General features: G+C 37.5%; 1 protein-coding gene across 1 annotated transcript; it reads left to right on the top strand.

Annotated features, from left to right (window-relative positions):
• Positions 1-4433: 4433 nt before the first annotated feature.
• Positions 4434-27008, top strand: CTR9 (CTR9 homolog, Paf1/RNA polymerase II complex component). The gene is made up of 25 exons (XM_026104501.2): positions 4434-4616; positions 6761-6859; positions 8180-8419; positions 8946-9063; positions 9733-9822; positions 11171-11319; positions 13459-13566; positions 13963-14070; positions 14195-14431; positions 15203-15292; positions 15397-15525; positions 15630-15813; positions 16810-16898; positions 17136-17321; positions 17488-17575; positions 17834-17982; positions 19990-20106; positions 20288-20433; positions 22350-22421; positions 23054-23189; positions 23678-23824; positions 24257-24414; positions 24682-24778; positions 25147-25259; positions 25920-27008. The coding sequence occupies exons 1-25, from the start codon at positions 4572-4574 to the stop codon at positions 26326-26328; spliced, it is 3504 nt and encodes a 1167-aa protein (XP_025960286.1). The 5' UTR covers positions 4434-4571; the 3' UTR covers positions 26329-27008.
• The last annotated feature ends 632 nt before the right edge of the window (positions 27009-27640 follow it).

Below are 27640 nucleotides of genomic sequence, written 5' to 3'. Positions count from 1 at the left end.
GTAAGGGCATTGCTCTGTGTAAACATTTTCATTTTAAGTGCTTAAAACCAACAGTGAGAAGGGCTGTGTAGAGGAGAAAAGGAAAGGAGATGTAGAAAAAAAAAAAAAAAAAAAGTAAGTCATCAGAGAAGAAAGTACAGATGCTCGGGACAAGAAAATGATTTTTTTTTTCCTATTTAAATTCTCTGTATAAAAGTCAATAGCTCGTTTACATTGTAAGTCATGTTAATGAAATGGACATTAAAAACAACCAACCCCAGGAAACAGAGAAAGATTTGTTGACATATTCCCGAAAGCTTTCTTCATCTTAGGGCTGATTCTCAGGCTTCAGCCTTTCTGAGAATTTCAGCACAAGTGTTCACTGTTATTTTTGGAACTGACTTATACACTCAAGTACTTGCTTGTATAATTTGTTTTCTCTTCCTAAAACTTTCTGTTAAAAATCTTAGGTTTTTTTGAGAGCATGCACAGAATTCAGGGAGTGTTTTAACAGTAACACAAAACAAGAAGATATTTTAGGGTTAGACATTGTCCCTCTAATATCATCACAACTTTTCAAGAGTGCAATTATAGCAGCAGACAACATTGCTTTCTGTACCTATTCTTAAGTCTCTTCTTAACTTCAACTATCAGCACACAATAGCATTCCCTTGAAGCCAGAGTTTTACCTGGCAAAAAGGCTTTTCAAATTAACCCACTAGAATTGCTAAGTAAATTTCTCTAAGTTTTCTACCTCCTTCCCTGCCCCTGGCCAAAGCAAGCAAACAAACAAACAACACCCCCCCCCCCCAAATTTATAATAAATAAGTAGGTATTTTTACATCACTGTAAGATGATGGAGATGACAGATCTCATCATTGCATTTTGGATTAGCTACTAATTGCTCTGTTTAACCTTTAGGTCATGTTGATCTCTGTTTAGAAAATTCAGTTCAAATAACATTACATCAAACCTGAGGAACCCTCCTGGAAGAAAGCTTTGGCAAAAAACATCAGTGAAGTCTCTCTATCCCCACCACTTTTAAATAAATAAATAAAGCACCTCTTGCTCTACTGACATGCAAAATTTTTTTTGAAAGAAATATTATAAAACAGGTAGAATTTAGAATGCCCAAATTCCTGAAATTCATCACGAATAAATCAGAAAAAAGTAAGTTCTTTAAGTATAAATTTGGTAAGCTTTTTAAGACACTAATACTTCCTAGTAAATAATCTACACTTGCTATCAGTAATGCTTTCTTTTGTTTAAATTTCAAAACTGCAATTTTATCTGATATCGCTACAGTCTTTTGTATAGTCCCTGCTCATCCTATTAGTTTCTGACACACACTTTAAATTGGTGATTCTACTGGATAACTCCTGAAAAAGCCTTCACCAAAAAGAAAAGAAAAAAAAAGAAAAAAGAAAAAGTCTTTGCTAAATATATCTTTGTATATTAGGTACCTATTCAAATTAAATTAGGTACCTATTCAAATTAAATTTATCATTCAATAATTCATTGTTTATCAACCACCCCAACAACATAGAAAAGCACATTTTTTTAGTAACTACACAAAATGTTTCTTAGCCAGTAAAGATAAGACATCTTTAGTTAAAGCATTAGTGTAAAACAGGAACAATCATCTATTCCTATAGTTTCCTCTTGTTAAACTTCATATTTTATTAAAAAAGCAAGAACTAGTCCTAAAGAAAAAGGACAGACATTACACTGTTTAGCACACATTTAATACAGTCTATTTTCACTGCTATACACCTTCAACACCAGCAAAATAAAAGCTCTTAACTCCTTACTGCAGCAAGTTTCAGGTACGCAGCCAACTCAATAATCTCTAGAGCAGTTAACTAGCATTCCAGTAAGCTTTGCAAAATATCTATTGACTTCAGTATTTACTTTTTCTCAAACAAACAGCATTTTACTTAATCTGTATATTGCATCTTCGAGATGCACGCACAGTATTAGGCCCCTGAGTTCAATAATCAGCTTTAATGGCCCTGATCAGCACCACCTGGGGCCCCCACCCACAAGCCCTTGCGCATGAGCCCAGGATCCTATTTAAGCTCAGCCTGAGGCATTCACTTCTCTGAGCTGTGGTGTAAGAGTGCTGCTCTCTGGCTCACTGCCTTGCCATGGGTCCTACTGCTCTGGTCTCCTGGCTGCACCTCAGACCTTCCTTGTCACCAGGGGCCTGTCTGCAGACTGCTGGGTTGTGTCTGATCCTGTTGGCTGTCACCAGACCTGATCCCAGCTCTGCCTCACTGACTTGTATCTCTGGCTTGACCTTGGACCTGCCTCATCACTGAGGACCTGGACTTCTGGTCAGAGCTGGCCACCATCTCCAGGTGTGCCCTGCTTGCCTTGCTTGGGTACTGTGGGGCTGGGTCCTGACAGTGGGGTTCCCCTCGGCTTCCCCAGCCCTTAGGGTGCAGTTGGCCCTTGCTGCTCCCTGACACAACACTAAGCTTTACCAAACACTATGTAATAGCACTTTCTTTTTTCCATAGTTCTGAATGGAAAGGTCACTGGGTGACTACTGGAGTGATGGTTCACTCCATTAGAATGTAATTAATTTGTACTTTGAAGACTTCTAAAACTATCTCTATTGTTAGTCTTAATTTTTTTATTTAACAACCAAAATCCAAGAAACTTTGCTACTAAAAATACCTTGCCCTGACTACTCACCTGTTTTAAGTAGAGGCCTATTTACTTAAATGTGCACACCTCAAATATAAGGAGTAGTTCCTTTGCGTAGAGTAGTGCTCTGGCAGATAGAGGCCTTTTTTATTTAAGTAGCTTAGTTAAGCTGAATTTTCATTCCTGAGAAAGGCTTAAAAAGAGAGGTGCCTGCACAGCTTCTTCCAGTGAAGAAGAAATTGCATGACAAAAGGAAGCTTTTAAATGTTATTTTTACTGTTTACATAAAGCATCAAAAACAAGTTGTTTGCTCTAGCCTATTTCTATCAGTGTGCATTTTTAATTTTTTTACAATCTAAGTTTTAAAGTAATAATTTCAGTTTTCATTATTAGTTTTAATGAAATAAAACCAAAAGACAGTGAGAGAAAACAAGTCACATTTTCTGGAATGTTCCTAAGCCCTTGAATATATGCTTTTTCAATACTACAATATTTATATATAAAACAGGCTCTATGTAACTGGAAGTGACTTTTTGTTATCATGCATATGGAGAGGAGTCTTCCTGCTTCAAAAAATACACAATTCAATAGAGAACTTGCTGAGTAGTAATATAATACTAAAATTGTAAACAACTTACCTAAATAATGTTTCTAACAGATTCACATTTGGCAAGCAAGAATGATGTTTTTCTTGTTTAAATTCAGTTTCATGTTTTTAAGGCCTGGCCCTATAAAATATTTCTTTCAAACTAGCTGTGCCATCCATATTCAATTATTATTTCTATAAGCAAAAAGTATGCAAAATATATTTAGTCTTTTTGGGATTACAACACTTTAGGGTCCAATAAGCTGTGTAAGCAATATGTCACAGATTTTTTGATCTTTTTAGTCAAAATATGCCGGTGGAGCTTTTAGTCTTATTTTTGTCCTTGGCGCAGCTCAGAAACAACTGAGATTGACCTTGTGTGCCATGTTTTATGCAACTATATAAATACATCTACAGTTATAACTGAAGGAAGAAAATCTAAGAATGCAATTCTGCAACTTCTCTACTCAAGCACCTCTGTGCAGTTCTCTGAAGGGGCATGTCCCACACAAAACAAGTTCCAGGTTCGGGGCCAGGTTCAGGATTCAGAAATTTCATCAAAGAAGGATCACAGTTTCAGCAATTAAAAAAAAGGCAAATTTGAAAATAAATAGCTGGCCAAACTGTTACTCATTAGCTGTAAATATGTCTTATTACACCATGCAGAGCTGGTTAAATAATGTATGTTCACGTTTATGGATGGCTTTTCCACAAAGATAGGGGGGAAAAAAAAACCCACATATGTTCAGTTGGAAATCAGGGTCTTGAGTGGAGAGGCAGGGCCTGAGGGAGCCGTGGTCTCAGGACCAGAGAACAAGCAAGTGCAGGCCTCTTCTGTGCGTGTGTGTATGAAGAAATATTATCTGTTATTTTGTGGTATTTTTTGTATATGTATGTATATATATATTGCCACAGCTGAGACACATGCTGGTGGGGCTAACACGCGCACACCGCTGCCCCCGCGCCCCTCGCTCTGCCCTGAGGGCGCCGTTGGTGTTTGAATGGCGGAGGCACGAGCAGCTCCCGCCCTGCCGGGGGGGGAGGGGGCGGGTGCGCGCCTCCCGCCGCCGCTCCCTGAGGGGGCGCCCGCGGCGCTGGCGTTGCCCCGGCAACAGGGCCGCGAGGCGCCTGGCCTCGACGCCCGCCCCCGGGGGCGGCCCTCGGGCTCGCGCTTCCTTGGGATTGGCTCGCGGCACCGCGGCGGGCTCCGCCCACCCCCTCCCCGCGGCGCCGCGTTCGCCGAGCACGTCCGGGTCAGGCGGCGCGTGCGGGGGGAAGTGGGCGCGCGCGCGGCGGCCGTTTCGTGCTCGCGGCAGGCGGCAGCTCGGCGAGCAGCGCCGTCGCCATCGCCATCATGTCGCGCGGGTCTATCGAGATCCCGCTCCGGGATACCGACGAGGCGAGTGGGGGCCGGGAGGCGGTGGCGCGGCCTGGTCGCGGGGTGGGGGTGAGGGGGGCGCGCTGTGTGGTGTGGGCCGGGGCTGGGGGGGGGGGCGCGGCTGTATCCCTTCGTCGGGCGGTGCGAGCTGCCGCGGTCAGTGGCGTCTCGCTGTGTGGAGAGAAAAGCAGCCTGACTGTTCCCGGCGCCTCTCGGTGCGGGGTCTCTGCCTGCCTCAAGACGAACTTCCTCGTCCTTGCCCTGTGGCTTGCTGGGCAAGGGGGGCCGCTTGGAGCAGCAGCCAGCCCGTCCGGGGTCCCTCGGTGCTTCCCTCTCCCGCAGTTACGTGCTCCAAACGTCTGCCTTTCTCAGGAGTGAAGTCGCTGCTGGGATCCGTGGCTGCACTTCAGTTTGTGTCTTTGTACCTTGGCCTTGTCCGACTAAATTCCTTGCTTAGGCTCTATGTTTTTTTTTTTCCCTGACTGTGCCGATTCTTAAACTGCGCATGTTCCTACATCACCGTGTTGACGCTGGTGGGAACTTGATTTACACGCTAAAGTTGATTTCAGTGTGGTTTTAGCAGTGTAACTTTTCTTACTAATTTAAGAGGTACCTGGCACACACTAGGATGAAATAGATTTAAGAGAAGCATTTGGGAATTCACACAGTAAGTTTGAAGTTAGATCACTGCACAACAGATAGTGGCTCAAAATGTTTACTAAGTAAAGTGTTGAAACACAGTGCTTATCTGTAGGTGGGAGAATACTTTGTGTGATCCTGTGTATTAGCTACTTGCCTATACTTCACAAAGAAGTTTCAGTACAACTGCTCTTACATGTTTTAAATCTTAAAGATACTGGTATGTTTTGCTTTCTGTAGGTTGCATGTGGGATGGCTTTTTTTCTGTGACAGAAACTTCTTTCCTAGGTTTCAACATGAGTAATTGAAATTGTTACTGTTCTTCAAGTTATGGGTAGTAGTACTTGGATTCTGAAGTTCTGGATTAATCACTAAAAATTGCTGTGAAAATAAATACAGTTTTCTTCTCCTGCCTCTTTAAACTTTCGTATTTATTTACCTGTGTTGGCAGTGTCTATTTCTCATGAGTAACTATTTTAATTTTTAGATTGGGGTTTGCTAGATTTAAAAACACCGTTATCTGTCAAACAGGATCTACTGTGCAAGACAAATTCAAGCTAAAAATAACTATAGTGACAGAAACATTTCCCCTAGTGTGCTCTGAAAAGTTTTTCATAATCAAAACTTAAGTCCTAGATTGCTCTAACCCGATCTTTGGAGTAAAAGTCTGTGCACTGGTAACCAAGAGACCTGTCTGGGTACAGGTGCACTGCTTCCTGGCTTTAAAATTGACTAGTAACATAGGTGACCAATATCAAAGGCAGGATGATTGAGTAGCAAGTGAACTAACAGGCAGTTAAGTTATATCCCCAACCATCCCAGTTGGGAGGGTTGGAAATATCTGTTCTTTTTTTCCACATTTTGCGTATCAGAAGAGTAGATTGACCTGTATAGTACTTGAAAAATAATGATTTCATGGTGAAAGTTGTTGACACTATTTGCTCCTGATGACTATGGTGATTAACATTCAGAAAATCAGTCCACTCTTAAGAATGTTTGTCACTTCAATAACCTGTTAATTCTCTTGGGCACAAAGGTGATTTGACAAATAACTTAAAGGCTCTAAGATCAGTCTTAGATATTGATTCCCAGATACCTGATTATTTGAAGAGTCTGATTGTACCCTAAATCTCTGTGTTACCTTTAAGAAATGTTTTAGAGATTCAGCAGCTCTTGAAGCAACAGGTGTGCAGTCAAGTTGGTTAATTGGTTATGAGCTCAGCTGCATAAATTTTGAGCTGAAAGTCTTCGGTGAAAGAAGTTGAAATGGCATCTCTGTTTATTCCCCCAGACTGGTGCCCTAAACATGGGGTTATCTTTTGTTTATGAGATTTGCGAGAGACTGTCTGCTTTGTCTGGTGCAGAATAAATTAAGTCATCATCTCTTTTTTCTTTGTCAACAACCATGTTTAAACACAAAGGATTATGTATGTTTTGTGCTCTGAAATGTCCAACATGCTTTGAGCTCAATGGTAAATGACATCGTTAATGCTTCACAAAAACAAATATGTGTTGTTTGGTTCTAGGTTATTGAGCTTGACTTCGATCAGTTACCTGAGGGGGATGAAGTTATAAGTATACTGAAACAGGAACATACTCAACTGCACATATGGATCGCCTTAGCGGTTAGTATATTCAAATAATCATTTCTCCTACCTTACTTTTATGACCAGAAATAACTGAATTCTGAGCTGGAACTTTATTAGGCTATTAGGTCACTGATTCTAGGTCAGATATTTTTCATTTGCCATATGCACATTGAGATTTAATTTCATCTTTTGCAGTGCTGCTTAAGGCTCATTCTGTTTTTTTTAAATGTATAGTTCTTTAGTTGTGCTTTTTTTTTTTTTATGAAGTACATAATCAAAGAAGGGCAGTATCTGCACTGTGAAAGGTAAGGTGAAATGTGTAAAAAGGTAGTGAAGTTAAGAGAGGAAAACCAGTTGTGTCTTTGCTCGTAAATAGTTGTAAGACTTCGTGCATATAAAATAAACAGTGATATTCAGTCATTAGTAAGGGATGGTGGTAGCTCAAGTAATGTTTGTAGAACAAAAATAACCAGCTTTGAAGGATGATCTGAACAGTTCTTTGGAAATGCTGAAAGAAATGAGGAGTTCCCAAATTTCTTGTCCTATGTAGCAAAGTACCTTACACTTTTTTAGAACTTTCTGAAATACAGCTGGTATATCAAATTCAGACTTGCCAAATCTTGATTTATCTTTATGTAATATTACCATTTTCTTTTACTGATTTTATTTTTTTTTTTAAGTAGCTTAAGACCTAACTATGTTGCTTTTCGGCAGAGACACCCTTTTTTTGTAGTTTATTTTCATAGATAGCTTAGCCTGGAATGCTAGGTGTGTTTTCAGTTCTGAATATATAATATTCCTGTCTGATACATATTGTTGTTTAGAATAATTTTAAATTTGGTATCCCATTTTTTCCTGTATTTTTGGCAAGAGAACTTATTTACTGTAATTAACATGAAGTTGGATTCTGTATTGAACGTACACAGTTGTCAGTAAAAGGGGTGTAGTCACATTGGAGTAATTAGGCATGTAGGTATGCTACTCTTTCTGTACCAGAAATTTATGGGATTGTAGTCATCCATAAGATTGCTTATCATTTACCTTATCTGTATGAGACCAAAACATTGCATAAATTCAGAGTTGCTGCTCTAATAGGCAGCTGCTTTGATCCCATTTAGCATTAACTGAATAATCAGAGGCTACTGTTTTTGGGGTAACAGTAGCAGATTACTTTTAGAAATAACAAATTGGGATTATGATAGAAAATTATTTGCAGATATCAGAATCCCTTTGTCTGGTTATCCCTGTACTTACGTTCTTTTTGAAAAGAGAAGCTGTTTTACACTTAAAATATCAACTTGCTATTTTAGATACTCTCTGGAATTATATTGTCTGTTAAAACTGAGTATTTTATAGCTGGAATACTACAAACAAGGAAAAACAGAAGACTTTGTCAAGCTCTTGGAAGCTGCACGCATAGATGGTAACTTGGACTATAGAGACCATGAAAAAGATCAAATGACATGTCTGGATACCCTGGCTGCATACTATGTACAGCAGGCTAGGAAGGAGAAGAACAAAGATAACAAGAAGGAGCTCATTACACAAGCTACCTTGTTGTATACTATGGCTGACAAAATTATCATGTATGATCAGGTAAAAACAAAATATATATAAATATTCATCCCTGTAAATTATTTACTGGGTTTTTTTTTTAAGTTTAATTTCAACATATGTTCTCTTGTAAATTCAAAACTTGCTTCTAAAGAAAGCAAGTATTGTATCACTAAAGGGAAGACAGAAACTGTTCAGACTTCAAAGTCTGATAGTGTAGTACATGTAAGTAAATCTTGTGAGTATCTGAAATGCGTGCCTTGCCACCAGGAATAATTAATTATCTCTAGCTTGGAGCACCTGATACGAATATGTCAGTGATATTTTTTGGTTAGTGTGTGAGTGTGTGTGTGTGTGGGGGGGGGGGGGCAATGGGGGAGTTGTTGTTACTCTTTTGCTAGATAGCATGTGAATTTTAGAAATCACTTCTTATTTTCGATTCCTGCTGCAAGAGAAGCACATTTATCAGAGAAAGCATTACAACACAGCCAGTTAATGTTTCCTATGGTCTAATCTTCATATTTTATGAAGATAAATGTAGTGGAAATATTCTTTTTCCTTCATCTAGAATCACTTGTTGGGAAGAGCCTGTTTCTGTCTGCTAGAAGGTGATAAGATGGATCAAGCTGATGCACAGTTTCATTTTGTGCTCAACCAATCTCCAAATAATATTCCAGCCCTTCTCGGTATGAATTTATGGGTATTTGCTTAAAAAAAACTGGTCTCTCCAGTTGAATCTGGGAATGGATTATATTTGTAAAACGGGGTGCATATGTAAGTAGAGAGCTGAACAAGGCAATAAAGAAGTGTAGTTTTTTGACCAGAAATGCGTAACATTGCTTGGAGATTACTTTAGATTCAGGAAGTATATGTAGGGAGGGGGGTTAGGAGGAAGAGTCCTAGCCAGCATCTTCTGACATCTGCGGACTTAAACTCAGCCTAACTATTTGCCTTGCCCTGATGATACCAGTGAAGCAATGTACTCTATCTAAGGTGAGGATATTTTGAGTAGTGAAGAGTCAGAAGTCCGTAACACCACTGTTTCTCTGTGCTCACTAATGAAGCTAGTCTTAGCAAATATCTTGCCTGTGGACCAGGACAAAAAGAATTAATTCTATTCAGAAAACTGGGAAAATGTAAATTTAATGTATTCCTGTGTTTGATTTGCTTGATATACTTGGCATCATCAAAGATACCAAAATATTTGGAGCTGTCTGAATTTTCACTTTTTTTTTTTCATTGTAACTTTTGAAAGACAGTGTAGCACACATCCATGAAATAATGCTCATCAGCTTCTAATTTATAACTGATTTATGTATATTTCTGATTTATTTATAATTTGTGTGTTATAACAGGTAAAGCATGCATTTCTTTCAACAAGAAAGATTACAGAGGAGCCCTTGCCTACTACAAGAAGGCATTGCGCACTAATCCAGGATGCCCAGGTAAGATGGAAAGTGTTTGCTAGTGGAGGGGTTTTTGCAGATTTACTCAGGCCTAGAGTTGGTTTTCGTAATTCAAATACGTGAGGGATTTTTTTGTGATCTACGTCTGTCACAAAATAAACTCCCAGAAGGGTTCAGAAATACGACTTGCAGTAGCTTTTCATTGGTGGAGGAGGTTGTGTTTGAGAAAATGCTTTACATTTTTTCTCATTATAACATTTTAAAGAGATAATAGTGAATTAGAAGCTGTATGCAAGAGAAATTAAAATTGAATAGGAATAAAAAATATTGTTTGAGAATGTTGCAGAAGTTATCTGTGAGGTTTTGGAATAAGGGTTAAAAAAAACTATGTCACATCATAGTAACACTGAGAACGAAACAAAGGAATATGTTTAAAGAATCAAGATGTAAAATTCTACCTATATTGCATGATGTGAGTTTTCATTGTGTTGTATACTTTTTTTTCAATGCCAAAATCTGAGAAAGCTATCAATAATAGCTGTAGATGCTAGGCACATTATTAAAAAATAATAGCAGTACTTCAGGATGCTTCTATAAGGACCATAAATACTCTAAAGTCTCTGGAGGGTTGTGGTATACTTTGCCATAATCCATCTGAAAAATAATTTATTACAAAGTTAATGCATACTCTAATTCTGTAGGTTGGTTTAGCATAAGGATCACTGCTGCCGAACTGAACTTAGAAATGTAAGCTTTATTTAAAAAGAAAAAAAAAACAAAAAAAACCACTTTCATTCACCCTCACCTGCTACCTATGCACACACGAAATTGATGTATAAAAATGTCTCTGTATTCCTAGTCTGCAGGCAGCATGAAAGAGCAATATGATGTGAATTCTTTGGATTAGCTCATCTGTTGAGGATCATGGAAATTAGAGGAAGATAAATGGAATCAGTTAATTGCTTAAGGAGAAATGTCTAGCTGACTTGTTTATATGCCTATGTTTTCTGAAGGCTTACTCGTCTCAGCTGAACTTACCTGCCTGATAAATGTTCAGATCTTTCATAACAGTTTTTTTAATGCCTTTCTCTATTTTTGAATATGTTTCCATAAAGATGATAATCTGTTTGTTTAGTATCAGAGTCCTTCAGAGATACACACCAATGTTCTGGAGAGCAGGAAGAAATAAGGTTTTACTAAACTATTAAGGTTAGATTTGCTGCCAGGTGTGTGAGGCTGCTTTTAAAAACAGCAAATTGTTACATGGCTTTACAGGCTTTGAAGAAGTATTAAAGACACTGTCTCCACATTAGTTAATGTCCAGAATGTAAAACAGTCATAAAGTTGAAAAATTTGGGATTCTGAATGATGTCATCTTGTTCTCTAGCTGAGGTTCGATTAGGTATGGGCCACTGCTTCGTGAAACTGAACAAGTTGGAAAAAGCTCGCTTGGCGTTCAGCAGGGCTCTGGAGCTAAATTCAAAATGCGTAGGGGCTTTGGTTGGACTGGCTGTTCTGGAACTCAATAATAAAGAGGTGGGTCTGACTTAGCTAGAAGCCATACTCACTTCACTTTCTTTTTATCTTAAAAGGCAAATTTTTAATGCTTTGAAGAGTACTCCAGTTTTTAAAAGGGGTAATTAAATTGTTTCAATCAGTGTCATTATTGAATGGTATTACAGATATGTACTTAAGATGTGAGCAGCACACAGTGAATAATTTTCCCCATTGCTGTTAAAAACCTTCAACTTTCTTGCTTATTGAGGTATTAAGTGCAGAAAACTAATGCTAGGTTAACTATTTTAATTAAAATAATAAAAACCCTTGCTCAGATGTGTGAATGCATTTCCAATCACTTAAAAAATGCTGATTTCAAAATTTTACTCTGATGAGCAGTGTATAATAGCCAGCCTTGTTTAGTCTTTTGTGACTCTTTAAAGGCTAGCTGTATCAGTTTGGACTTGGGGTGCTCTGAAGGTCCTCAAATGCTTGGAGACCTCACTTGCAATGGTAGGTCTATTCCAGAGCTTCAGGAATACTTGGAAAGAGCATCACACTAGCAGCAAGGGCAGGATAAAAGAAGTCGTCTAGGGAGATTAGTCCTGAGCTTTTAGGGCTTTACAGAACATAACTTCAGTACTTGTCTGAAAGTTGTATTCAAGCTACGTTGACATGTGTGCCACTTTGTTTTTGCCTATTCTTTGGTTTACTGGTTTTAACTGGGTTAATGAAATTAAGATAAAGTAGTGATCCTGCCTCCTAGATGTATCACTATATAGTGTGGTATAGCTTAGTTGGGATCATAAGACCTGAGCTAGCTGGAGAAGTTAACGGGGTGGGGAGGACCTTTAAAGGTCCGGGGGGGGGGGAAGGGACGGGACCTTTCTTACATAACTGTGTTGCTAAAATGTTGCATGTGATCCCAGCATTGCTTTCTAGAGAACACACAACTTTCTAGACATTCTCTACTAATAAAAGGTCTCTTTAAAAACTACTTACAATTTACAAAATCATGGGGTAAAAAAAAAAACTTTTTAGACTTGCATGAATTATTTGGACAAATGCAGTGTGAGTTTTCTTTACTAAAACTGCAGAGTCAACAAAAAATATTCTGAAATTAGGTCTTAATAAATAATTCCATGAGGAAGAAACTAATGAAACATGGTATCTTACATTTTTTCTGAAGTTTTTTTTGACTTTCAACTAAATTCAAGGGATGAGCTCAACCAGCATCTCTTGCCTTTGGTTGTTAAGCTAATGATAAGAATGATTCAGTATTGTGATAGCTTTGGAAGAATGGTGCCTTTTTAAACTGAAATCGTGTTTTTAGCTGCCTGAAAGACTGTCTTGTCTCTTGTGTCTCAACATCCTAAAACCTGATCCTTTCAGTGAGATAGCTTTCTGCTGTTAATGTAAAGTAAAGTACAAATGTTACGTATTACTAGATATCATTTTTGGTGGCAGTGTTGGGAAATAAATACAGATTTAAGATGATTTACTTGTGATAAAAATCTCATGCATCTCCCAAATAGCAATTATTGTATCAGTTACAGGTTTGAAATTGTGATTGAGTCAGGTTTGTACCCATGGAAAGCTTCCTTCAAACTAGAAGTTGTTCAGAAGAGAATAATTGTTGTTGTAATTGATGTAATAATTTCCCTATGTAAACACAGCAAACCTACTGTTTTTTTTTTTTTAGTTAGAACTTGAGTTCTACTAGTTCTTAATTAAATGTCTGAAGTTCTTAGTTAGAATTTGAACATGAGAATATTTTCGCTTCTCTGAGTGAATCATATAAAAGGAGGAAGCCTAAGCCAAACCAGGAGCTAGTGATACTGAATAGTAGAAGGGCACTCTGCACCCTTGATAGCCTTCCTTTTTAATTATGATCAATAATGTGATAAATATCCAAGGAGACCAAGGCAAAGTATTTATTTTTTTCTGGAAAGTCCTGGTCTGCTTTTCTGCAACCCTGTGTGGTGTCTTCATCTCCCATTTTCCATCTGTATGGATCATGCAGGGCAAAAAGTCTTGTTGCTGAATTTACTTTCTTCTGTGACCCTAGCAAGGACTTTGTCAGAGTTCCTGCAGCTGCCTGGACTGAAGAATAGCTTTGAAGATATTAATTAATACAGCTGTTAAGATGTTGCTGATCCCTGTCAATCTTTCATCTAGGCTGATTCCATCAAGAATGGTGTCCAACTCCTTTCTAGGGCTTACACAATTGATCCCAGTAATCCAATGGTGCTGAATCACTTGGCTAATCACTTCTTCTTCAAGAAGGTAAGAGGTCTGGAATTTTATGTCAAATATTTGACAGCCTTTGAACAGCAAGGCTTCTGCTGTTAGATCCAGTCTCATTTTGTCAGGCTAAATGGTGTATAACATGGAACTGTTTGTATAGCTTATAAACCTTATATAAAGGCAAGAAAAGACACTTACTTTTTAATTCAAGCTCCTCCTAGAGTCCTGAGGGGTTTCTCTCTCTTGCCTCAGGATGTTCAAAATGTGGTACAGAGAAAAGAATAGTAACGAGTAGTACTATATTTGTTGGTATTAATTTAGTCCATGCTATAGCTAAAAGCTTTCTTATATTCATCAGCTGTCAGTGTTTAAATAGTATTCTTGGCCGTAAATGAGGTGAAGTCATTCAAAGTTCATGTACTTTTTGTTATTCAGGATTATGGTAAAGTCCAACACTTGGCTCTTCATGCTTTCCATAATACAGAAGTTGAAGCAATGCAGGCAGAGAGTTGTTACCAGCTGGCTAGGTCTTTTCATGTGCAGGTAAGAGTTTTTTTTAAAAGCCCCCTTTGAAAACACACTTTAAAATTCTGTGTTATAAAAGTGCTTACAGCTCTTAAGTGTGAAAAAATTAAACACCACCTTTTCTATATTTCTTTTTAATTAGGAAGATTATGATCAAGCTTTCCAATATTATTATCAGGCCACTCAGTTTGCCTCATCCTCCTTTGTACTTCCATTTTTTGGATTGGGTCAAATGTACATTTATCGAGGGGACAAAGAGAACGCATCACAATGCTTTGAAAAAGTTTTGAAAGCCTATCCTAACAATTATGAGACTATGAAAATCCTTGGATCTCTTTATGCAGCCTCAGAAGACCAGGAGAAACGGGATATTGCGAAGGTGAGTGTTAATTCTGCCAGCATCTTATTTTTACAGTACAAAGAATAGAACTTGCTCCTTGAAATCTATCTGTACTATAAGATGCATAACTCGGGGTACCTTTACTGTAAATACAGAGTTGCTTGTGTATTGAGATTATTTGATATTGGTCGTTATCAGAGATGCTCTTAACTGTGGAGAGCTGCAACTTCTGGTCAGTTCTAGGGCTGTTGCTAGGCTCTAGATAAAAGAATCTCAGGAAGTTAAAGGAGCTCCAGCCTCACATTTATGTTTGGTACTATGAAAAGGGAAGAATTCTTCCCATATATGTACAAATTCTGTGAGAATGACAAGTGAACTAGTGATTTCCTGAAGACGCTTGTCATCTTAGCTTAAATCTGGAAGGACAGTGGGTTTTCTTTGGTTTTTTTTGTTGTTTTTCTTTTTTTTATGAAAGGCTTTAATGTTAGGTAGATAAATGCAACAAATTTTGGATACCGCTATTCCAACTTTTCACATTAGTGTGTAGTATTTTCTGCTTCTCTAAAATGTTAAGCCTGTGTTGCATTCTACAGAAAATATGGTGCTGAGGGAAGAGCAACTAATACAATTTTTGTGATCAAGCTTTAGTCAGTCGTGCAGATATTCAGGATATTTTCTTTTGCAGAAGACAATATGGTAAATCTTTCTAGCGTAGAGGTTAAAACCAAAACCATAGCTGTTTCCTTTGAGGTTTGTTTTAATAATTCATGCGTCCACAAAGAGATCTAATTATTTTCTGCTGTTTCTCAGGGTCATTTGAAGAAAGTCACAGAACAATATCCAGACGATGTAGAAGCATGGATTGAACTAGCGCAAATTCTAGAACAGACTGATATACAGGTATCATTAATATACAGTGGGTGAATTGTATGTTTGCATTTAGTCAGAGTACGTAGAATTCTTTCTCTTACTTTCTTTCATCCACATTCTTTTCCTTTGTAAAGGGTGCACTGTCAGCCTATGGAACAGCCACACGCATTCTGCAAGAGAAAGTGCAGGCTGATGTCCCACCCGAGATTCTGAATAATGTGGGTGCTCTGCACTTCAGACTCGGAAACCTAGGAGAAGCCAAGGTATGTAATTATTCGAAGTCTGAATTGAGTTTCTTGATCACCCAGAAGTTTTCCTTTAAGAATATTCTGGAGTGCTTTATTCCTTTTTTCTTTTTATACTTTAGAAATATTTTTTGGCATCACTGGATCGTGCAAAAGCAGAAGCTGAACATGATGAGCATTATTACAATGCTATCTCTGTAACAACGTCCTATAACCTTGCCAGACTATATGAGGCGATGTGTGAATTTCATGAAGCGGAAAAGCTGTATAAAAACATTTTAAGAGAACATCCTAATTACGTTGATTGTAAGAAGTGTTTGGTATTTTAGTTCAATAGTCCTCCTTAAAATACCAAAAATCTTCCTATTTAGACTGTTTTCTGGTCTCCTTATCTCTGTCTTCACCTCTTTTTGTAGTAGTCTTGGGACCTCTTTGCCCACCTTCCATTTTCTCTTATATTCCAACCTTAAGCCTCCCAAGTATTGGTAACTCATACTGTACTCCAAACTCCAGCAAAACTATCTTGTCTATATTTGTATGCCTTTTCTCCCTTGCCCTCCACCCCTCATCAAAGCCTTATCGCCTTGCAATTCAGGTGCAGTCGAGGCCAACCGCTTGATATGCCCAACCTCTGTAACTTTACCTGGCCGCATCAGTAGAAAAAGAGACACTTTGGGAGAATGGCTTTATCTTAGACCTTGGCCTTGTTCCAGGGAAGAGCAACTGTTGAGGGTGGTTTTCTTTTGTTTTGTTTGTTTTTGTTGTGGGGGGATTCTTCCTCACTCTGTTCTTCCTCTTGCCCCTAAGCAGCTGACCTGTGATACTTGCTGCAAAGGAGAGCAGGTAGCCTTTGCTCAGCAAGCTGCAGCACACAGAGCATGCCCCAACCTAATTTATAGCCTTTGCCCTGCTCGTCTACCATGGCCACTTGCTCAAGCAAACTGATAGCCTTCCTAAGGCTTGCAGAGGAGGGAGAGCTATTTAAGGTGGAGGGAGCAAACTTATGTAACTGATGTATCCTTCTTTCTCTGAGGTTTCTCAGTTGTCTGTAACTTAAGAAGCCAGTTAAAAGCATTTAAATTATTTTAGAATAAAATTGGAATTTGTAAATCATCACTGTGGATGGAACTTCCTCTTTACATAGTGTGTCTCATTGTGAATAGAATATGAAAGGTGTCTTAATGCTTGCTGTCCTGAGCAGATCAAGAAATTGCTTTTGAAATTAATGCATGGCCAATTTTTTTCTTGTTTGAGATGATTTTTAACTGTTTCCTGATTTATTTTATTTTTTTCTCCTTCAAGGCTACTTGCGCTTGGGAGCTATGGCTAGAGATAAAGGAAATTTTTATGAGGCTTCTGATTGGTTCAAAGAAGCACTTCAGATAAATCAGGTTTGTAACCCTTTAAGTGTCTTAAGTTAAAACACTTGAAACTTTCAGTTTTATTAACCTTGTGTTGCGGTTTATTTTGTTTATTCACATCAACAGTGAAGAGAATAGTACTGTAATCTGCTTTGATTTTTTTTCTTTGTACTTCAAATGGAATTTAATTAAAAAATAATCATACTTGAAAAAGTAACCTTGCAAGGGAAAACTGTGCTTTTTAACTTACAGTGAATTTCTGTTCAGGACCATCCAGATGCTTGGTCTCTAATTGGTAATCTTCATTTGGCTAAACAAGAGTGGGGTCCAGGACAGAAGAAATTTGAAAGAATATTGAAACAACCTTCCACACAAAACGATACTTACTCCATGCTGGCTCTTGGCAATGTCTGGTTGCAGACTCTGCATCAACCCACAAGGGATAGAGAAAAGGTAATGTGCATCTCTCTGCAGTGTGTGTGGCTTTATGGTATGATGTCATTTACTCAATACAGTTTTCACGTTGCCTATTTGGCATGTTATAGTTCATAAAAATATTGAGTAGATCTTGTAATTACCCGATTACAGAAATGATCAGTTGTTCTATTTCTTTCCACAGGAAAAGCGTCATCAAGACCGTGCATTAGCAATCTACAAGCAAGTACTCAGAAATGATCCAAAGAATTTGTATGCTGCCAATGGCATAGGTGAATATTAGACTCTAATTTTCCTAATGTCAGAGGTGATGATATTCTCATGTTTCATCCTTTAGTGTATACAGTATTGTTTTTTGCAGGACCTGCACACTATTTAGTGAAGTGGATAAAACAATAGCTTTCGTATAACAGCTATGTTGCTCAGCTGTTAATGGGTCACTTGATTCAGGCAGTATTCTGTTTTCTTTGGTAGGAGTGCATAGTACACGAACCTGGAAGTTTACACTGTACATATTACTTTCCCCTCAGGAGCTGTCTTGGCGCATAAAGGATATTTCCGTGAAGCTCGTGATGTTTTTGCCCAAGTGAGAGAGGCAACGGCAGATATCAGTGATGTGTGGCTGAATTTGGCACATATCTATGTAGAACAGAAACAGTACATCAGTGCTGTGCAGATGGTAACCTCTCTAAATTGAACTATGTAATACATTGAGTTAGATGAGTTCTGTATGTTTCTGTGCTGTCATTGTCAGCTGCTAAGATTCTTGAGTAATACTTTACAAGTTACAGGTCTGTTTCTAGTATAGTATTAGCTGTCAAGTCTGGCTTTAGAAACAAACTATCAAATCCAGATAAGGAGTAACAAAGCACCTACCAGCTTGTATGCTTTTTTTCTGTAGCAGAGTTAACACCTAAGTAGATGAGAATTTTGGTCTTGGAAGGCATTTTTAGTCAGAGAGCTTTCAGTTGGTGTAGTTTACTGTATGTCATTTACATTCAGGTGTTAAGTGAAGTAAGTAAATGTGATTTGCTGCTGGGATTTTTTAATAGCATTTCCTATTTTTGGTTGTGCAAATGATTGCATTAATAATCTCACATAATCAGAGCTATCTGGGGAGCTGACTTTATCATGATTTCTCTCAGCACAGTTAACATCGCAGGATGATTTATGTTGGAAGGGGTATCCTAGAGTTCTTCCAGTTCAACTGACTCAAGCATGCTAGCTTCTAAGTTTGAGTCAGTTAATAACTTGGTCTATCTCAATTGACCCAATTAGTTGATCAAAAGCATACAAGTAAGCGGGGAAAAAATTATATATGTTTGACAGGAGGGAAGCTCAGAACAAACTTGTTTTAGTAAAATTTAATCCACATGGAGGCTCAAAAATATGTAATTCAGAGCCATCTTTTTGAGATGATTATGAGGAAAAGATAGTGGGCCTGCATATATGATCAAAACCTCAGTATCTGCTGTCCTCCACTGAACAACTGTTAATAGGCTTTGATAGCACTATTTGAGTCATTCTGTTGTGTATGAATGGAGTCTGGCATCTTCTTTAATGCTTTACATATTTTTATTGACAAAAAGCCTAATGAAAATCTATTTTTAGCAGTTGTGTAAGCAATGCACGAACAGTGAATTACCATGGGAAACTGGGTGTCATTTTCACCTGTGATTTGTCAGGAAAATATTGTACTCCTTTGGTAATATATCTCAGTAAAGCTGTTAGTAGAAAAGGGTTTATTCATCTGAGGGGTGTTCTTGTTCTCTGGGTTCTGCTATGCAGTCAGTATAAGCCACAATCTGAAATACAATATATTGGACTCAAAGGAGAGATTAAATGAATTTAATCACCTAGCTTACTGCAGTGACAATTATTACTCTAGTGAGTTCTCTATAATAAAGCACACAAATCTGAAAGAGAATTGTCCTAAATATGAAATCTTTAAAGGTGAGGGAAAATTGGACACTTATAATACGGTGCCACTTATAATCTAAGAGTAGTGACAGGCATTACGGTACAGTTCCTGTATTTGAGATGAAATTAAAAATTGCTTTGCATTTCTTCTTATTTTGGAGGTTTGGAAAGAATGAAAGATTTCTGGAGAAAAGAGTATGGCAAACAAAAGGAGATTGTTACTGAAAAGTATAAGCATCATAACTGTGTGAAGCTTAAATTCTAGGCCCGTTAAACCTATAGAAACAAGTGTTCTTGCTCACTTTAGAACAGCTAGTTATCCCTTGCCATGCCAAGTTATTCAGCTTGGTGGACAGAACTAATTTGACACTGAGTTACTTTAAATGTGTGTATTTTTTTTGTAACTAGTTGCACCAAATTTCATACTGCAGAGAATTGTGTGTGCTCTTAAAATGAGTCTTGCCTGGTGTTTTTTGTTATAGATGGCACTTGCAAAGTATCCTCTTGTACTTTATTTAAAGGCCTAGAGAGCCTTCTGGAGCCAGTTTTCCGAAAAAATCAGGTACTTGCAATGGGAAAGCAGAAATGACTTTCTGATCAGTGAAAAGAAGTACTGAGGCATCCATGTAGAATGATGCACCTATTTAAAAAAAACAAAAAGCACATTAGCAGAAATGGTTTCCAGGAATAGAAGAATTTGCTTGGGTTAGCTATAAAAAAAAAAAAAAATTCATTGTCACTTCTTAATTTGATTTCTCCATTTCAGTATGAAAACTGCCTCAGAAAGTTCTATAAGCATCAAAATACAGAAGTATTGTTGTATTTGGCCCGGGCCCTCTTCAAATGTGGCAAATTACAGGAATGCAAACAAACTTTGTTAAAGGTAGGAATCTATAACATCATGTACTACAGAATAAAATTACTGTAAATTGATGCATGTTTGTGTGTCTCTTTCTATACGATAGGCTGTAATTGAAACAGTGGTGCTTACTGTCTGTGGGTCACCTCAGTATACCTGTGCGGGACATTGTAGTGTATCTTTAAAATGTGTTTTTCATTAACAGGCCAGACATGTAGCACCAAGTGATACAGTCCTTATGTTTAATGTGGCTTTAGTGCTGCAAAGACTAGCTACCTCTGTCCTGAAAGATGAAAAAAGCAATCTGAAGGAGGTGCTTAATGCTGTGAAAGAACTGGAGTTAGCTCACAGGTAAAGCTGTCTTATTTCTAATCATTACATCTTTTGTGTTTCCTTACAGTAAATTTGTGCAGTATAAGTCACAGATTCTGATTAGGAGAGTGATTGTCTCCTATGAAACAGTGTGTTTAGTACTAGAATTCCTAATGGTATAACAAAGATTGGGCCTCACAAAATATTCAGACCTTTCCCCAGAGCCAGTTTTATTTGGCCAAGTGGCCCACATGTATTTCCTAAAGGGTTCTGTAGTATTATGACCAAGATGTATTACCTCCTGGAAGATCATAGTTGGAGAAAATGTTGGAGAAAATGTTGTAAATACTCTCCTAATCTAAAATGTTCATTTTTGTGAAGTTTTCTTCCAAAACAATCTACAGAATTTAAACCTAGATCTCAAAATCAAATCTGCTTATTTTGTATACAAGCCTGGTTGATGACTAATAATTCTTGAAAACCAGTTGTGCCCTCTAGTAGGCAAGCAAAGCCTAAGCACTCTCATAACTTTCGAACAGAAGCTGTTTCTAAGCTTTTTCAAGATCTGTTAGTTCTCTAAAAAAATTAAAAATTGTCTTTTATGGAAAGAAAACAGCATAGTTTCATCTAATCAAACTGTTACAATCTTTGAGCAGAAAGTTATCCTTGCTATAGCGCTTTCAAGTCTTATCCTATTCCTAGGTAACGTTGATGTAGTTGGTGCTTGCTTATGCGTTCCAAGCTCTGCTCTTATTTCCAGGATAGATGTTGTCTTTCAAATGTTTATAGTGGTGGGAATTATATGGCCTGAGATCAGCTCTTCATTTTCTTTGATACCCATAATAATTCATTGTAGTATTGACCAAAACATATCCTCGGTGCAAAGGTGTTTCATTTTTTTTCCCCAACCAAAAAAGCCTTTCATACAAGTGAGCACTTCCCAAATCTAGTGCTGTATGTAATGCAGATTATACATTCAAAAATAAATTTTAACTTACAGTTTCAGTTAGAAGCTTGTTACTTACCTTGAGAAAGTTGCATGAAAACTTTTATTTGGTACCTGTTTACTGAGAATTCACATATCTGTCATATTTAACTTTTGGATAGGTATTTTACGTATTTAACTTTCTGTAAACTAAAAGCTGAGGGAGGAGTTGTTTTCTTTAGATGCTCAAGAGTTTGAGTTCAGAAAACATTTCTATTAAAAACCTTTCTGTGAGGGAATGTGGAAAGAATAAATCTAATGGGGTTAGCAGTCTACTTATTGCCACGAACCAGTGCATCAAGGAGTAAAATTCCTGCCTGTTGTCAGCAGAGGCTTTGAGGATTAAACTAAGCAATGCTAGGAGAAGAATCTGAATTTGGCAACTAGTGTTTCCTGGATCCTGATAAGTTTATTAGGAGATGGAGAAAACATTTTCTACAGTTGTTTTGCTAGACCTCTGTTTTTGAGCTCTGACTCCTGGTTATGAGGATTACGGTGTATGGAAGTGATCTAATGTTTTTGTTTTCTAGGAAACAAGAATTACTTAGTACAGCAGTACTTATGCAAAAACCTACTTAATTAGAAAAATAATTTGTTTTATTTAAACTAACTTAAATTATATGGAATTTAAGTGTTTGACCAAACATGTGCCTAGCCAGTAGTTTGTTGTATGCACTGTTGGTTCTTCTGGTGCTTAATTCTAACTCTGTTAAACTGCTTATGACATGATAAAACTGACTTGTATAATTATGATATTCTTTTATATTGAGATAAATGAGGATGAAATCTCTGAAGTCTTTTTAGAATTTTCCTGGGTTATTGCTCACTTCTAGAGTGAGGTTCTTTGTTGAGTTTTGGAGGACTGTTTGTTTTAACTCGGATATAACTGCTTTATTTTAAGACAAAATTATAACAGATACATGGGTAATGCTATTTCTGCTTGGTTTTTGTTTGTTGTTTTTCCCACCAGGTACTTCAGTTACTTAAGTAAAGTAGGTGATAAAATGAGATTTGATTTGGCACTTGCTGCTACGGAAGCCAGGTAAAAAAAATTAATCATTTGGATATCAAGTGGAATATTTTTGTTTTTTTCTAGAATAAAACTGGACTCTAAAGCTTCAGCTGTCCATTTCTTAAAAGAATAGAAATCCAAGTGTGGGGTTACTCCCTGTTACCATTTCATTCTTTTCATGTCTTTGCTTTCTAATATTTTTGTCTAGTCTGAAACTCAAAGTACAATGTCTGCCGTCAGCTGGAGTCAGCAAAACTGTAGGTGCTTTAATAGCAAGTTTTTTGCTAAAGAGAGCGAGACAAAGTTTATTTAAAGAGCTTTTCTAGCTCTTGCTGTTTTGGCTTTAAAGATAAAATCTAAGAACAGATTTGCTTGTGCTGCTAGTTGAGGTAGCTCATAGGGGACTAGAGGGGGTCAATCATCTGAAACGTGAAAAAATTATGTTATGCAGAGTCCAGCCAGCTTTGACTTTTGCTCAGGGTAATATGTTCATATGCAGGCCTGTTTAAACAAGTTTCCTTATCTAGTTCCTAGATTTTCACTCAATACGCATTTTATTTATACGAACATGTAGTGTTGGGATGCATGCCTTTTATAAAACTGGTTCTCCTTGTAGTATGTGCCTGCCATCTTCCTTTACTTGAAAACATTGAATCTTGTAGGCAGTGCTCTGACTTACTGAGCCAAGCCCAGTATCATGTGGCTCGGGCACGCAAGCAGGATGAAGAAGAGAGAGAACTGCGTGCCAAGCAAGAGCAAGAAAAGGAGCTGCTTCGCCAAAAACTACTTAAAGAACAGGTTTTACTCTGTTACATTCTATGTTCATCGGTTTTAATGAGATATATGTGTGCCCCTATTGTTCTGTGATGGTACCTGGTGTTACTGATAAAATATCTAGTAGCCATATTTCTTGGATATAAGAAGTCCTGTCAGTAAATGTTATAGCTAACAGGTAGTATTCATTCTTTTTTCCAACTAGCCTTATTTTTTTTTTTTATTTTTTATGAGATAAAATTGGTGCCCCCAGAAGATCTGTCACCAGACTTCTGTACTGGCAGGCTGGAGGAAGAAGCACTTGGTGCAACTCAAACAGTTCTTCAGGTCTTTTGCCTTCTTCGGCGTAGGCTGGTAGAAAACTCCTGTGCTATGTGGGCGTTCTGCTGTAACATAAACTTCCAAAAGTTGATTTTCCAGTTTTTTGTCAACAAATAATTTACACGCTTGGAATTATAATCCTAGAGACACTATGAATACAATATTAATGATTAGTTTTCTCTTCGCTTCAGGAAGAGAAGCGCCTAAGAGAAAAAGAAGAACAGAAGAAACTTCTGGAACAAAGAGCTCAATATGTGGAGAAGACCAAGAATATTCTGATGTTCACTGGTGAAGTAGAAGGATCAAAGGAGAAAAAACGTGGTGGTGGTGGAGGAAGGGTAGAACAAATTACCGTTATTATTTTTCATTCCTTCTCCCTGCCTTCACTTTCCCATTTTGGGTATTATCTCTGGGAGTAACATAAGCTATTAATTTCAAGCCCCTCAGCTCCACTTTGTGAAATCGCACAGATGTAATACTCAAACGTAAAAATTGGAAGCTAACCCTTAAAGATTCCAGATAAGATGGCATTACCTCAATCTGTTTTATTCAAAAAAGTTTTTCAAATAAGGAGATTATTTTTTTTATGTTCAAATTTAGAGTTGGTGTCTTGATATCAGTCTAGAGATTATGGGAAAGTTGGCACGCAGTGGTCTGTGTTTTCACATCATACAAAATGTGTTGAGATAAATCTATTTGGACTTGTTTTCTGATGGCTTTTACTGAAATATGATTAATAGGCTATATTGTGGGACTTTAATTCCTTACAGCGTTCCAAAAAAGGAGCAGGGGAATTCGATGAGTTTGTCAACGATGACAGTGATGAAGATCTACCCATGTCTAGAAAGAAAAAGAAGAGGAGGGGCAGTGGTAGTGAACAAGATGGGGAAGAAGAGGAGGGAGAGAGAAAGAAGAAGAAGAGGAGGAGGTAACTGATATGTTAGCCTTTCCAGAGAAATATTATGGCTTTTAAGGTTTTTTTTCTTGTGCAGTCTTTCGTAAGAGCTTAAAAAATGACCAGTTGATAAGAGGTCACATGCATAAGTGTTAATGTGTACGTGTAAATGAAAATTAAATAGTCCCTACGCAAGAAGAGTATGAATAACACTTGATCAACTAGACATTTCTTGAGATAATGATAAATGTTTTTTGCAACGATAAGCTTTACATGCTATAAAATACAACTCTGTTTAAGACCCCAGAAAGCGGATGAAGGGAGTGATGATGAAGAACATGAAAATGGTCCAAGACCTAAAAAACGACGTCCTCTCAAAGCAGAGAAGAAGAAGGCTGTAAGTTAAACGCTGAATAATGGCTTGATGATTTTCTAAATGTGTATTTGGACTTCAGCATTACGCTATTCAAGAGATATTTATTAATGTTGAAAATTACAACAAAGCTTCTTTTAGCAAACTGCCTTTGGGCTTATTTTTGTCCTCCCCTGTTGCTATAGCTGCTTTAAGGATGAAAAGGATGTTTCTGAAGCCATCCAGAATAAGTAATAGTAAATGTTAAATTTTCATCAAATTAACAGCAACTGTTAGAAGCATGCCTAGTTTTCTGCATCTGTCTCTACCTTTGGCCTGTATACCTTAACCAGCCACATGAACAAGCAACCCTTTGTGATTTTTGTTTTTTCTTTTTTTTCCTCCCTTTGCAGCCCAAACCAGAGCGTCTGCCTCCTTCAATGAAAGGAAAGATCAAATCAAAAGCCATAATTTCATCTAGTGATGATTCTTCTGATGAGGATAAACTCAAGATTGCTGATGATGGGTATGAACCTTTTTTCAGCTCTTTACATACTAAAGTGTCAGTGCACACATGCAAGAAAAACTACTGTGTTGTCTTCCATATGTTTGAAATCCTCTTCCTTTTCATAATTCTGGAAGCATATGTGATCTTGGTGCCCAGTCTGAAAAAAATGATTTTAAGTATATTAAACAGCTGCATCATGCTGATGCAATATTAAGTATTTACTTGATGAAAATCTTCTTAAATTTACATCTGCTGTGACTTTCTCAACTTAGACTGGATGAATTCTTCTCTAAATATTTAAATTACTGTTAAAAATTGAGCACTTGCTATAGTTTGAAAGACTGTGCCGTGGAAACAAAGCATGAACTTCTGGAGTTTTGGTCATAAGGAGTCATTTTTGCATCCTTATGGTGTTGTTTGGACTGAAGCTTCTCCCTGATATGTTTCAAAGATATCGTACTAAGTTTATGCTCTTAATCCTGTATTCAGTCTTTTCTTTTACCTGATAGTCCATATTGTCATGCCAAATCATTCTGATTAGCATTATCATTTTGATAATGCTAGCATTACTCAGGTCCTGGCATCTCATTTTATCTTTAAGTAAGGGATGTAATCTTTTAATATAGGATGCTTCTTTTTTTCTTTCTTTCTTTCTTTCTTTTATTTCCCCACCTACAGACATGCCAGGATTAGCAACAGTGATTCAGAAGACGGGGAACAGCAACACAGTAAACGCATTGTTTCTGACAGCGATTCTGATAACAGAAACAAATCTGGTAGTGAAGCAGGTAGCCCGAGGAGGTCCAGTGTCCACCCATCCGATGAAGATTCTGACAGTGACAGGTCAGGCAGAAAAAGGAGGCGATCGGATTCGGAGCAGTCTGACAATGAGTCTGTGCAGTCGGGGAGAAGCCGTTCTGGTGGTTCAGAAAACGAATCTCGCCCAGCTTCTCGCAGTGCTGACTCGGACAGAGATTCTGAGAGAGCATCTGACAATGAGGGTTCTGGCAGGGGATCCGGCAATGAATCTGAGCCGGAAGGATCCAACAATGATGGGTCCGAAGGTGGCTCAGATGACAGTGATTAGATCTAAATTACAGACCATCTTTTTAAAATGTTCATGTAAATATATTTCAGTTATAGGGAAATTCCAATTTTTATATTTGAAAACTGTGATTTAAAAAAAATTGTTTTAGTAAACTGTTGTGAAACCTTCCTGTGATTCTTTCTATTAGTAACTAATGGATGTTTCTAAGTTGGTTTATGGTGTAGTCTTAAATTGAAACTGCTATAGATGAAGAACAGAAACCCTCTACTATAATCAGCATACTGAGGATAGAATGCATGTAAAAACTATGGAACATTATATCTTTGTTTAGATGGTTCTAGTGTGGCTAAAATTGTGTGTTCTGTGTTTATACATGCAAAAAAAAGCATAGATAGATCTTCAAAATGTATTACCAAATGGTACAAAGAGCTTTGGGTATTTATATGATTCTGAATAAAGATCAGTAGGGAGTTGTTTTTTGTTTTTTGGGTTTTTTTCTATTAATAGATTTACCATGATGGAACTCCTTATGTTTTCAAGACTGTGTTCTTTTTCCTCTGTTCTTGTGGTAAATCAGGTGAGAAGATGCAGATATTAAAGAAATTTGTAAAGTAACAATACAGATGTAGATAAAATATTTAAATTGGCAGGTGAAAAATGTAGAGAACTCAATATTACTTGATAAGGCTGCCAGTGTCGCAATAAACTATTACTGTTCATTTGCTTTGAGTGATTTATTTTACCCCTTAAAAGATATAAGCAGAAAACCTGAAAATGTTGAACTTGACAGAGGGATGTGTTTTGAGCAAGTAATTCTAACTTGATTTTTAGCTTGGCACACATCTGTTGGAATTAAGTCCTTTCATATTCTGCATTCATGAACAAAAGCAATTGCTGTATTATATTGCAGACTCTAACAGGAATCTGAATTCTCTTTAGTTTTTCACAACTTCAGGAAAAGACAATTTTAGTCTTTTGCACCAGTACGAAAGAATTTTGATTTTTCTGGCTTCATTCATTAGAGATCAAGTCCAATATAAGCTAAGCATTTGCTCAGAGATTATGGAGACCTGGCTGGCGTATTGCTACTGTTGTTTAATAGACTATATAGCCAAAACCACGCTCTTTTGTTTTTAAAAGGTCTAGATACTGCCTCTGATACTAACTGAAAGATGTTTCCCATGCTGCTATTTCTGGTTTGTTGTGAGCTTTAGCTGCTCTCGTGTACATTTTGTCATATGTTTATGGGTTGTTGGTAACCATAGCAGACAAAGTAGAATGTAAAACAGCTGAGATCTTTTTCCTGGCTCAGTTTGGTATCAAGTGCGTGTATGTGGTCTTACCTAAAACT

The sequence above is a fragment of the Dromaius novaehollandiae genome, chromosome 5 (genome assembly GCF_036370855.1).
Source record: "Dromaius novaehollandiae isolate bDroNov1 chromosome 5, bDroNov1.hap1, whole genome shotgun sequence".
NCBI classification, from domain to species: Eukaryota; Metazoa; Chordata; class Aves; order Casuariiformes; family Dromaiidae; genus Dromaius; species Dromaius novaehollandiae.
This window is presented reverse-complemented; position numbering and strand designations above follow the sequence as displayed.